The sequence below is a fragment of the Symphodus melops genome (genome assembly GCF_947650265.1).
Source record: "Symphodus melops genome assembly, chromosome: 1".
Taxonomy (NCBI): domain Eukaryota; kingdom Metazoa; phylum Chordata; class Actinopteri; order Labriformes; family Labridae; genus Symphodus; species Symphodus melops.
In genome coordinates this window covers 35118442-35131601 of record NC_136691.1, presented here as the reverse complement: position 1 = coordinate 35131601, position 13160 = coordinate 35118442, and the positions used below count along the sequence as shown (strand labels likewise).

General features: G+C 38.6%; 1 protein-coding gene across 2 annotated transcripts; it reads right to left on the bottom strand.

The window, feature by feature from the left end:
* Nucleotides 1-5323: 5323 nt before the first annotated feature.
* Nucleotides 5324-9060, bottom strand: LOC306831839 (potassium voltage-gated channel subfamily V member 2-like). Of its 2 annotated transcripts, XM_079356086.1 has the most exons (3): nucleotides 8042-9060; nucleotides 7682-7933; nucleotides 5324-5731 (listed from the first exon to the last, which is right to left on the bottom strand). In XM_079356086.1, the coding sequence occupies exons 1-3, from the start codon at nucleotides 9014-9016 to the stop codon at nucleotides 5465-5467; spliced, it is 1494 nt and encodes a 497-aa protein (XP_079212212.1). In that variant the 5' UTR covers nucleotides 9017-9060; the 3' UTR covers nucleotides 5324-5464. The 2 variants fall into 2 exon arrangements, with proteins under 2 accessions (XP_079212212.1, XP_079212211.1); XM_079356085.1 differs by having other exon boundaries at nucleotides 7682-9060.
* Nucleotides 9061-13160: the final 4100 nt, after the last annotated feature.

Genomic DNA, 13160 nt, shown 5'->3' with positions numbered 1-13160 from the left:
CATGTCCTGATAATCTTTCTGCAACTATGATAATATATATTTTCAATTTAAATATTAACTTTGCTGACAGATTCTAATAAAACATTATGATCATTGTTTGATCAAGCTTCGTGCTGATTACCTATCACAGCTTTCATTTGATCCTTGTCTACTTCGTCATTTATTTTCTCTTTCATCTGATTCTTTAGCAGTGCCTGTTTTTTCTCTGTACTGTAAGTCCTGATGTATAACTTGGTCCATGTAGTCTGCCCTTGTCTTATTTCATCACCAAAACAATATGGTTGGAAAGAATTAGTCTACTCTCCATTCTTTAAATCAGTAAGCAACTAGGAAACACAATTTAATTAAATCTGTGCAACATACTTTTGTTTACCTCATGCTCCGAGTATACAATTAAAAAGTACAGTGTGTATGCTACACCAATGTACCAGCATTACATAATCTTACCTTTATGTAAATCCTAATACTCTGTTTTTTATGGCAGAGTTTCATGAAGAAATGTTGATTCAGTTGATGTAATTTTCACATTTTAGTTTTTTAGTTCATCTTAACTTTTTTTTTACACAGCATGTAGAGTAGGAAAATAAGTGTAAACATCTGCCATCTTTGCAATGAATGCAAAAAGTGTACTCTTCTGAATCATTACAAGGATAATTGTGTCGGCTGCTATTCTGTTCAAGTCGCCTCGATTCTCTGTGTGTGTCAGACTGAGAAACTTAGTTTGAAATAGTAGAAGTCAGCCAGAAGAGGTCAGCAGAGGTGAATGAACTACACTACACTCAAGTCAGCGGACAAGGTTTCATGAGTGAATAAAAATTATAGTTATAAAAAAAAAATCAGTCAAATGTATCAGTCTGACAGAATCTATATTGAAATCGTCCACATGTTGACAAATAAAAACAAAACAAAGAGGTATTTTTTAATGTATCTGTTATTTCATAATTGGCTGTAAGAGAATGTGAAGGAGAGCAGAGAACAAAACGTCACATGCTGATGAACAAAGACAGAGACTACAGTGTACTCGTACATCAAGTACTTCTGTATTTAAGGAATTGCTTCACTACAAACATGAACTTAAAATAAAGAGCGTGGATGATTTTGAAGAATTACAATGCTGGGTTCAAGAGCCTTTCTTATTGTGTAAGTAACTTAAAGTCACTGTATCGTCCAGAGAGGTGTTGTTTTGATCAAGGTAACAGTGAAGGCGTCCACAACACGTGTTTGACTGGTTGTGACCCGACTTTGCTTTGTTGTTCCAGAAAAAGGAGGGAGAGGTCTGGAATTGCACATGGAAATCCTCACACACCATCCCAGCTTTACTTCAGAATGCTGTCTTCATTTGCTGCGACGACAGAGAAAATAAAATAAATAAAGAATGTTATATTGGAAACACACAATTTCTAATTAAAGACAACTGATTTTTGGTTCATGTAGTATTGCTTCTACATTGTAAATTCCCTGTCAGCTGTGGAGCGTGCAGATGAGAGGGGGTTTATGAAGTGAACATGGCTGGAGAGGCTACCTTCTGCTAGCTCCTTGGCAATGCGCTCCTGCTCCTCACGAGCCTTTTTCTCCTCCTCCTCCACCCTCCTCTCCTCTGCTGCAATGGGCTTCAGGTGATCTGAGCAGTCGATGGTTTTACATTTAAAAAAAAAAAAGGGGAAAAAAAGACAATGAATCAGAGAAATACAAGTCATCTAATATTTACTCTTTTAGTCATTTAAAAACAAATTTAGTAAATTTTTTTATTCAACAACTTAAGATGCACGGAGTGAAAATTATACGCATACACTGAAGGAGAGTGAATCCCATATGTCAAACCATCTCCTCTGAAAAATATATATTTTTTAACAATGTTCTAACTTTTATAGTCAGTGTATGACCGTGGGTTTATCCAGGTATAGTACACTGCATGACGACTTGTAAGAACTCACCATATCTCTTTTTTCCATAGATGATGCCAGCAATCAAGGCTGAATACCTTGCCGTCTGTAAATGAAAAAGAGACGCAGATCATTAAAGTCTTTCAATCACTAAAATGTCTTTGCACATGCTCAATCATATCAATGACAGGATATAAAATATTATTGATGCGAATACAACCGGGTGAATGACTTGGAGCTTGAGGACATTTTGCCGCTAAATTAAAGAAAACTGGAAAGGTCAAGAGTCTTGTGTTTATAAATTCTTGACAGAAGTGCAAACTGCTTTCTTAAATGTGTTTGAAGTGAACTTTAGCGCAAGGATTGTCCAGATGGGGTCATGGCGAGGGGCCTCGGCTGGGTTAAATAAAAACAATGCACAACTTTTGTGAGAGGGCTTCCAGGTAAACAATACACTACAATGAATCTACACCTGATGTCACAACAACAAATACAAAGCCAAAAAAAAAAGATGAATCTCGCCCTCAGCTTCACCTGTTCCATGGTCGTTAATGACGAGAACCAGGTTCTACCTGTGTGAGACAGGCGAGTCTCACCGCTGCTCATCAGACTTAAGATCAGTAACACAAAGTAAGCCCCCAAGAGTCATTTAAATTACTGCAGACCTTTGAGTTTATCTTAAAGGATGATTTCCATCATTTTTTAAGAAAGTGTTCATCTTCAGATAGTCAGGATAAAATCAATGACTGTTACTTTTATAATGTTTCCAGTTGAGTCTCCTTTAATAGCTTCCTCCGGAACAGCAGCTTTTTAGGTTTTTTCAGTTTGAACTCAAAGTGAAGTTATGTATTTTTGGATGAAGTTTTAAAATTATAGGAATTTGTAGGCAAAGGGCGTGATTTACAGAGTGATGAGTGTATATCTAAATATAAGCGTCAATGGGTATGTTGTGAGAGGCTTTTAATGAGTGAAAGTTATAATCAGGGACACAAACTACACATCTGTCAGACCTGAATTTAACACATTTTCAAAGTACTGAACAAAGTGTCAACAGCTGGACGACCACAGAATCCACCTGGTAAACATTCAATATTATAAATGTCATTAATACATTAATATTATACATATATCATTAAACAAAATTGATATAATAAATATATAAACGTGTCAAAAAGTGGACAGATGAGGGCGACAACGAGCTCCAGAAATGGTTTCTAAACGAGTTTGAATTAAAATTTAAAAACTTTATCATGATTAAACCTGGATATTATAAAGAAAAACACATGGGTTTTTAAAAAAAATATCTTTCAGTCGGATAAATGTCCAGCACCAATGAGGATATTTCTTTTTATAACACAATGAAGACAGACAGGTGCGCTCTTGTTAGCTTTCAGTGACGTCGAGGCTGATAAAGGCGCTACGAACTGCGCAATAACACTAAACCCACTGTAGTTTAAAACCTAATGTAGCTCCAGTTTGATTTTTAATCACTCTTAGTTTGTCAACAAACATCAGAAACGTTGCAAATTTCCTTTTTCGTTAGCTAGCACGTTACCTGCTAGCAGACAGCATGTTAGCGAGCTACTCTTACTCTAATCTGCAAACTTCAATGAACAAGTAAAACACAAATAAACATTTGTACAACAAGTTCTAAAATACAAACCTTAATCAGAGGCGACACTGCAACTGGAGGAGCCATTGTTTCCGAGCAGGCTAACAGTTAGCAGCAGAGGTGACTTTACCAGAGGACTGTCAGAGAGGGGATTTCTTCTTCGGTGGTGCCGCTGCAGCTCATATGCTCAATGTATCACTACTGCCATCTACTGGTGGAAGTCTACATCGTCTTTGACTATTTAAGACAGTTCCCCACTTTGACAATGTTAGGGTAAACAAGATATCTCTTTTAGCAACATGTCCTGATAATCTTTCTGCAACTATGATAATATATATTTTCAATTTAAATATTAACTTTGCTGACAGATTCTAATAAAACATTATGATCATTGTTTGATCAAGCTTCGTGCTGATTACCTATCACAGCTTTCATTTGATCCTTGTCTACTTCGTCATTTATTTTCTCTTTCATCTGATTCTTTAGCAGTGCCTGTTTTTTCTCTGTACTGTAAGTCCTGATGTATAACTTGGTCCATGTAGTCTGCCCTTGTCTTATTTCATCACCAAAACAATATGGTTGGAAAGAATTAGTCTACTCTCCATTCTTTAAATCAGTAAGCAACTAGGAAACACAATTTAATTAAATCTGTGCAACATACTTTTGTTTACCTCATGCTCCGAGTATACAATTAAAAAGTACAGTGTGTATGCTACACCAATGTACCAGCATTACATAATCTTACCTTTATGTAAATCCTAATACTCTGTTTTTTATGGCAGAGTTTCATGAAGAAATGTTGATTCAGTTGAGGTCATTTTCACATTTTAGTTTGTTTTTAGTTCATCTTAACTTTTTTTTTTTTTTACACAGCATGTAGAGTAGGAAAATAAGTGTAAACATCTGCCATCTTTGCAATGAATGCAAAAAGTGTACTCTTCTGAATCATTACAAGGATAATTGTGTCGGCTGCTATTCTGTTCAAATCGCCGAGATTCTTTATGTATGTACTGTATGTAAGCCTGAGAAACTTAGTTTGCAATAGCAGAAATCAGCCAGTAGAGGTCAGCAGAGGTGAATGAAATTCACTACACTGAAGTCAGTGGAAAAGGTTTCATGAGTGAATAAAATACAAAACCTGAATAATAAAGAATTTTTAATGAGGAAAGCGTGCCTGTATGTACCATATGACTTAAAAGCATGCAGAACATGTAAATCATGCAGCAAACAAAGTATGGACAAAACAAAGGAAAATTGAAAACACATGAAAAGAAGCACTGAAGTTTAAGGTGTAATGCACTTAAAAGCCCGTGCAGGAAAGATCTCATCTATGAGCAATCGCAGCAGGAATTCAACAGAAACTAATGTTTGTTGCTTGTGTTTGTTGTGGTTCATGATTTATCTGTCTCAATAAAGGTACACCTTCCATGGAAATAAATTTGTATAAAGATATAGAGTCTGAGTGCTGCTTTTATTATATAATAAAAGTTTCATTAATTAGTTTTCATTAATTGTCTCGCATCTCAAACAAACTGGCAAAGTCACCCAGAAGATGATAATAAAACAAATCTTCTCTGTGGCAATCTGACTTAATTCTGCTTCAAAAAGACATTACTTTCTTTTTATAAGTTCATCATTAAGTAAAAAATAAAAGTAAAAACAGAAGCCCATTCATACTTGTCTTAACTTCACTGAAGCCACATGATATTTAGAAATGCATTATATCACATTTGTGCAATGGACAACATGTCACTTTTTAAAATCCTTTATGATATCCACACATGATCTTTCACCAGTTTTTCAACCATACAATGATAACAATTTTATTGGAATGTGTTAGATGTGGCACTATACTGTGGATTTAAAACTAGTCTTTGTCTGAATTCTACCAATGTTCCCCCTTCACATCCATTCTCTCTGAGTTTTACAGTGAAACATGATTTCTTTATAAAAGAAGCAACAAGGGAAATCAGTGTTCGTGACAGTTTTGGTTTTCCATGAAGTTCCTGAGATTCTTTACTGTCCTTTTGGAAAACCGTATCTTCCCTCGTTTCTTCAGGGAGGCTGTGTACTGATTGGACTTGAGTTTGGAGTAATAGTCCGAGAACTTGTTGAAGAGTATGGAGATGGGCAGTCCATTGAGGATGATTCCAAACGAGATGCAGATGAAAGCGAAGAGACGGCCCAGGATGGTTTCCGGGTATATATCTCCGTAGCCCACAGTGGAGATGCTGACCTGCAGGGGGAGTGAGGAGAGCAGTCAGAAACATCACCAGTAGATTTAGTCATTGCTGTGTTTGATAAACCTTTGCCATATCCCTGTGGTCATCTCTAAACACAGGAATTTCATTAATTAATTAGTTAATTGACAAAAAGGTGATACATTTAATGCAACGTAATGAACATTGAAAGCTGTCCACATCTGCCATGATCCCAATGAGTTATATAAGAAGCAATTCCTTTTATATATTAGAGTACTTCACCTTTGCTGTCTGGAGTTGACACAGGTGACCTCAATCACAGTATAGAAGGAGAACCCATTGGTCAGTGCCCACCAATCTGAGCTGTGTACTCCTTGATCCATTAAGTGGAACTAAAGTGAGTTATACTTTAGGGTTGATCAGTGTGATATTAACAAGTATTTGTTTAGCTTATGTGACTTATTTCTGGTGTGAAGTGGTGTATTGTGTTTAAAGATCACATTTACATTGTGCCGATCTAATGGGAATTTGAGATTTGAATAAAGAATACAAAAGGTAGCTGGATACAAAGAACAGACAGATAAGGTCATACAGTTCTTCCACTGTGTAAATTACACATACACAGCAATTGTCAAGTTTGAGGTACAGTTTATATCAAAACAGACTCTTTAGTACAACATGTTAACTAAACCTAGTGGCACAGTATATTATATTCATAGGTGTAAAAAAAGTTCAACTAGAAACAGATTATGAACAAAACACTGCAACTGTGACCAACGACAAGCAGGTCTTATGTCTAGGGTAATTTATTTTATTGTATGGTAAGAATACTCGTCTTCATTTTTCTGTTTTCCTGTTGTTGTATTTGTATAAAAGAGGTTTTCTACCTTGGGTCTGTTTGCTTGTTTGACCACACCTGCAATCATGGTGCTCCTATTGGTGTGCAAATCTCCATCTACGAGAATGACCCCCATTTTTGTTTTTAAATTAATGGTTACCTGATAAAGACCATTTCTTCTAAATATTGTTATTATAGAACCTTTTATAGTATTAAGTAGGTAATCAAGTGAATAAAGTTAAGGAGTCTAGGCCCCCGTAATGCTGTTTCAGTGTTGTATTGAAAAATTAAAATAAAATAAAGAAAAAGGAAAATGACTTCTCTTTATACTCAAATAAATGTGTTGCATACATGAGGACATATGTTATTATAAATCTGCTTTAATCTTGTATCCACAATGCAAAAATCATGTAATTAGTACGGCCCGTGTTAATGACTAGTTTGCCAAATGTTTTACAATAATCTTTTTTAAATGATAAATCCTGACAACAGACTGCAGCAAAACCCCCTCCACAATGTTGCACACCTTTTCTGAGACCTCTCATGTCATACCAGCCAAGGTCTCCAGTAGTGAATGGTGCTCCTAGTTTGCCTCACTATAACCATTACAATCATTCAGAGGATTATCATTTCCTTGCCCTGGATTAGATGTAAGATGCCAGCTCTCAGTCAAAGAGGGAGGGGAAAGATCTGTTAACAGGTTTATTCATAGCAACAAGCCGAGTCAGTGGATCAAAGGTGCAGGTTGACAGACTAACTCAAACAGGTACATTACTTTTTTTTTTTTCTCGGTTATTCCACCTTGTGAAACTCACAGTGCAACAAATCAATAAAATAGGAAATGTGCTATAGATGAAGAAATTGAAGTTTGACTCTTCCCACTGACAAAGTGAGTCACACACAGTCTTGCAGAGCTGACCTCCTTCTGTTTGTAAGCCAAGTAGTGCTGCAGTTTAATCTCATAACATTGCAGAGTTTAGGGACTGTGTCAGCTGTTGAGTTATTCAAGGACGAGGCATTTAATTTTGCTTACATAAAACAGGTCACTTAGGTCCATTACTCAGGTGTGCGATCTACTTAACATGCTTAATACAAAAACTCCCTGACTTCTGTTCTGCCACATTGTAGGCTACAAAGACATACTTACAGCTGCCCACCACCATGCATGAGGAATGCTGGTGAAGTTTGTCTGTGGCATGTCGTGCTCCACAGTGTACACCATGGCAGAGAAGCTAAAGATGCCCATGGCGATGAAAAGGAAGAGGCAGCCAACTTGCTGGTAGCACTGACGCAGAGTGAACCCAAACGCCCTCAGACCTGTGGAGTGTCGCGCAAGCTTCAAGATACGAAAGATCCGCATCAATCTCATGATCCTCAGCACCTGGCCCAGCTTTCCCACCTGCCCCACCGCCTGCATGTCCGCCTCGTGCTTCATGTAGTTTTCATCATTATCGAAGAACTCCAAGATGGCCTGCAGATACTGAGGCAGGATGGCGATCAGGTCCACAGTGTTGAGCACGCTCCTGCTGAAGGATATGAGGTCAGGTGTGGACACCAGGCGAAGCAGGTACTCCATGGTGAAGAAGGCGATACACATTGACTCTACATATTCCCAGTAAGTCTTACCACTGAGGTGGCCTGTAGGAGTCCTGTACTGCATCTCCTGCACTGTGTTCAGAGTCATGGCCACCAGAGACACCAAGACAAACAAACTTGAGGCCACTGCCATCAACTTGGCCTTGACGGATGAAAATGGCTTTTCCATCAAGTTCCATATGTATCGTCGCTTCTGTCCCATGAACATGTCATGGAAGAGCTCCTCATTCTCCTCGATCTCCACCTCGGCCTCAAGCTCCCTCTGAATCTTCAGCTGGTCGTTTAGCTCGTCCTGCCTCTCCTCAAAGGAGATGCGACAGCAGCGGTGAGTGTTCTTGATCCTCACACCCCAGTAGTTGATCTCCTCCAGGAAGTTTCTTGGACACAACTCATCCTTGATCCACAGCACGCCGGTCCTGTGGAAGTTGAAGATGCTGTGGAAGACATCAGGGTCCCTGTCAAAGAAGTACTCATTGTTGGTCACAGTGTAGTCATCGCATAGGTCCAGCTTCATGTTGTGGTCTGTGTAGGTGGCCAGACGTCCTATTCTGCTCTTAGGGTACTTTGCTGCCATCTTGTAGGCGATCTGGTATGGTTTCCCCCCTACATTGATGTTGATCATGTAGTTTTTCTTGGAGGGTGTGATCTGCTTGGAGAAGCCGTACAGGGCACTGTCATCCTCATCGTCCTCGTACTCTGCGTAGATGTCGTAGATGTCTCTGCTCAGCTCCTGCATGGAGTTCCATGACTTAACCAGGCTTTCCTTGGCCAGAGGATAAGCAATCTCTGAGGGTCTGCGATTCAAGCCTGAATCGGTGACTTTGTAGTTGGGGAACAGACTCTGCCTCCTGTTCCTAAAGTGGACCACCTTGCTGGTGCTCCCCATGTCGATCCCCCCCAGACTACAGAGCCGACAGAGTGCTCAGAGCATCCAGCATTACTGCTGGCTAATTCCCCCTTTAGCTAAGCATTGAAGACATGAGCTGGATGCCTCATGGCCCCATTAATGTTGCTGACTGAGAGGATCCGCGTGCTTACAGGACATCTAAATACCATTATCCCTGCTGAGCTGGCTGGCTGACATGACGTTGGCTCTGTGGCACAACCCAACCATTGCCCATCTTGAATTTACCCATATTAAGTCTATAATTACTTCACGTTAAATCTTAAATTGCATACATTCTTATTAAGGTGATTTAAAGAAAGAAATGTCAGTGTTTTCCTCTTTAATGATTTAGAAAAGTAAAGACTCTGCCATTGCATTAATCTTCAAGAAATCCCTACAGATTACTCAAGGAAGTTACAAGACTATGATTGGAAGTACTATTCCATGTTGTTGCATTTTTTAACCTGTTGTTTGACTAAAAACAATTGTGTGATGTAGTGTTTTTTTAATTAGATATATTACTTTATACTTAATGTTCTTTTTTATTTTTCTCATGTATCCCAACATTTTTGGGATTGTTATTGTTTATGCTAAAGACTCCCTTTACTGAAGGAGAACAAAGAAGGCTGATTGAGTCATAAAAGAGGATAAAGGCTTTTAGCATTAGTCTTCATCCTGCAAGGGAGGGGCTGCAAGACTCCTTAGACTCTGAGGTGAGGGGCTGTCGCAAACCATATTTAGCTTCTTTTTTTTCTATGAAAGAAATTATCTTCTTTTTTTTCTTTTTTTTACAGGTCATGCTATCTCTTCTTAAACAATGTCATAATGATACCAACCAGAGTTTCTGCTGAAGAGAAGCATCAAGCTTTGCTTGTAATTAAATCCTCTTATTGGATATCAGATTATTGTCCTGCTCATTAATGGGGGCACCTGTCCAAAGATGGTGTTGTGCGAGGTCATTGGCCAATGGTATTATGAGCAATAAAGCATGTAAACCTTTACTTACCTTGTGCAAGCCACAGCTGACCGGTTCAAACAATTAAGGGGTTAGGTTGGTAAAGCAGTTGCATTTAAAGAGAGCTGCCAGACTTAAGCTAGTCTTGTTAGTGTAGTGTGTCAAAAGCACAGGAGGTAAACTGGATTTGTCATGCAAACCTGTTCACAGGTGGAAAAAGTGGAAATGACATCACAGACTGTTGTATAATACATCTATGATGCAAACATACACCCATTTCTAATGGGTAAAGCCTTGGCCCAGAGAGAGATCTTCAGGTGGTCTCCAACCTTCACTGGGTGTTTCGACCCTTAACCACAACACCCTCTAGTTGGCGGATCAGCAGTGACTGACCAGGTCACTGCCCCTCTCCTCCAGGCTTCCAGCTTGTGTCCTCTCTCTTATGCCAGAGTCTACAGGAGGCTCTCTCTGCTGCTTCCCCCAGTCTATGAATGGCTGCTTTCCTCAAGTGGCCTCTCAGCCCAATCTTTGTCATTAGATTCCACGCAGATTGATTTGGGAATCCTCAACATCCAATTTCCACCGTCATCAGCCATGTTGTCCACCCCTTATGCCGGCAGTCTTGGGAAGTTGCTGGTGTTTGTTTTTTTTACCTCTCTGCAGCTTCCTCACAGCCCTCCTCCCATTGCACTGTCAACTCCACTAGGATGATCTTCTTCCCCTTCCCCCATGCTTCTCGACCTTACTGAGGTGCAAAAGGGTGGCTAAATATTATGTGTACGGAAATTACCAAAAATAGTCACTTTCCTGATAAAGGTGTTAATATTTAAATGATCTTTAGCCAATTCAGTACTCTCAGTGATTTTGGGTCCAGTGTGGTCCTTAGCTTCTGCTGGCATGTTTGCTAACATCAGTGAAACTAAGATGTTGTAGAACCGAAATGACAAGAAGAATAGACAGAAAAGCAAAATAAAAAAGAGGCAGAAAAGCAGAGCATTTTAATAGTACAAAAAAAATGGACTTAGCTGCATGATGGAGTGCAAGTCATTCATACTACATGCTTTGCCAATTCAACTAGTCAACATTGCAGATGCATAGTAAGCAGCACTAATCTGAAAAATGAGTACACTTTGCAAAAGCCTTCCTTTGTCTTTGCAGCTCTTTGCTTTAAGGAGATGTTTCTATCGATTATCTATTTAGTCATCAAGCAACAAAGTTTTCCATAAAATTGTCATTCCAAACATAAGTAGACAAATATAATCAACGTTACCCTCTTCCTCCAAAGACCTGAATTGCCCCTAGGGGACAAATAAAGTTTTTTTAATTGAATTGAAAACTCAGCCAATGTGTGATTTTGCACTGACTCTGCTCCTGGTTCCAAAAGTGGAACATCTTGCTGGTGCTCCCCATGTCGATCCCCCCCAGTTTAGGGTTTCAACCTTAATTCATTTAACTTTTCTCCTTTTTGATGTGATATTAGTTCAGGCTGGGAAAAGCATTGTCACAAACTAGGGAGGAGTTGATATCTCTGTGACTGCATCTGCATATAGATATATAGGTTTTCTCTGATTTTTGCCTGGAAGATTTATGGCTCAAAGTCCTTACAAAGCTGCTTAGGAAAAAAAAACGATGTGTCGACTTTAATCCCTCATGAAGGTCCAGGAAGCCTCTTCTCCTGTCACATAAAAGTCCTTCATATACTACAAGCTGCTACGTTCGGCTGAAAACACACACACACATTGTTCAGTTGGATGTTCGTGTTCAACTTGATCTTTCCTGATGACACACAAACACACACACACACACGGTCAGCTCAGAAATGTGGAGTTGCTGGTCTTAATGATTTTTACTAAACACGTTTTGTTTTTCAATATTGTAAGTGCAAAGCGTTTCAACAGTCTGACGCACTAAAGAATTAAGAGTTTTGAAATGTTCAGATAGTTTCACAAAATTAACGACTTGGGCCTAAGAATTTTGAGTACTTATTTAGCTAAACAAAACATTCAACATATGACATATGTTGATCTAACAATTAATTTCATATTACAAGTTGAGTTCAAATTACTGTTTTGCCTTTGGTATGAGTCAGTCAATCAGCAGGCTCTAAAGTGTATTAACGTATTCTCAATAATTGACAAATCCCTTAGTGACGACTAATAAGCATGTCACTTAATGATCTTAATTAATCAATCATTATGGAATTATTTCACTGTACTGAGGAGTAAATAAAAAAAACCCTGTACATAACTACATTTTCAGGCTTGATAAATGTGTGTCAACAGTACTTGTTCCAACATGTAAAAATAAAAATCAGAGAGAGCAGTGTCACTCGTTCCTGATGATGGTGAAATTAAAATCAAGACAATAATCTCTCACAATCATTTTGTCACTGTGCAGCTTGACATCAGGACATCATAAACTTCATTTCTCCAAAGAAACCCAAAAAGTGTTCAAATACAGTTAGACGCATGCAAGAAGTGTAGACAGCCTCTTAGAACACTCTCTGTTGAATTGTGGATCTTTATTTGACTCAGCATCACCTGGCCTCAGACTTTTCAAGCAGACAAAACCACCAAATGTGTTGTTTTTGTCACAAGATAGTAATGTCTGTGCTCCTTTACATCACATCAAAAGTTGCTAATGTTATTAAAAGAGCTCCTTAAAAGACTCCTTCCATAAAACAATTTCAAACTGTGACAGTTTGAGTCTCTTCAAGTATGCATGAAATATTTCCACATGAATGTCCTCTGTCTTAAATGGAAAAAGATATCTTTAGCGAGCAGAATCTGCCAAAAAATAAAAGACATACTGGGCGTCTCATTTGCTGGACAAAATGGGTCAGAGAGAATCTGTTTTAGGTTTGAGAAATTCAAACATCTTTATTGATAAATTCATTGAGGGGCATCTGAGGCAGTGACTGGACAGCTGTAATGTTCAAACATCTTTATTGATTATAGAGTGAGTCATTGAAGAGCAGCTGAAGCAGTAACTGGACAGCTGTAATGTTCAAACATCTTTATTGATTATAGAGTGAGTCATTGAAGAGCAGCTGAAGCAGTAACTGGACAGCTGTAATGTGGGGGTGTTGGAGCTAATTACTGTCATTAATTGCACCTGTGCTTTCTCTGCTACGCATGGTGGAAAATATCAACAACAAACAACTTTAAATTCCCATGAATCTAACAAAAG

Coding starts and splice junctions, on each gene's coding strand:
- LOC306831839 (XM_079356085.1), bottom strand. CDS start 9,016: ATGGGGAGCACCAGCAAGGTGGTCCACTTTAGGAACAGGAGGCAGAGT. Junction 5,732..7,681: donor ATGCATGGTGGTGGGCAGCT/GTAAGTATGTCT, acceptor CTCCCCCTGCAG/GTCAGCATCTCCACTGTGGG.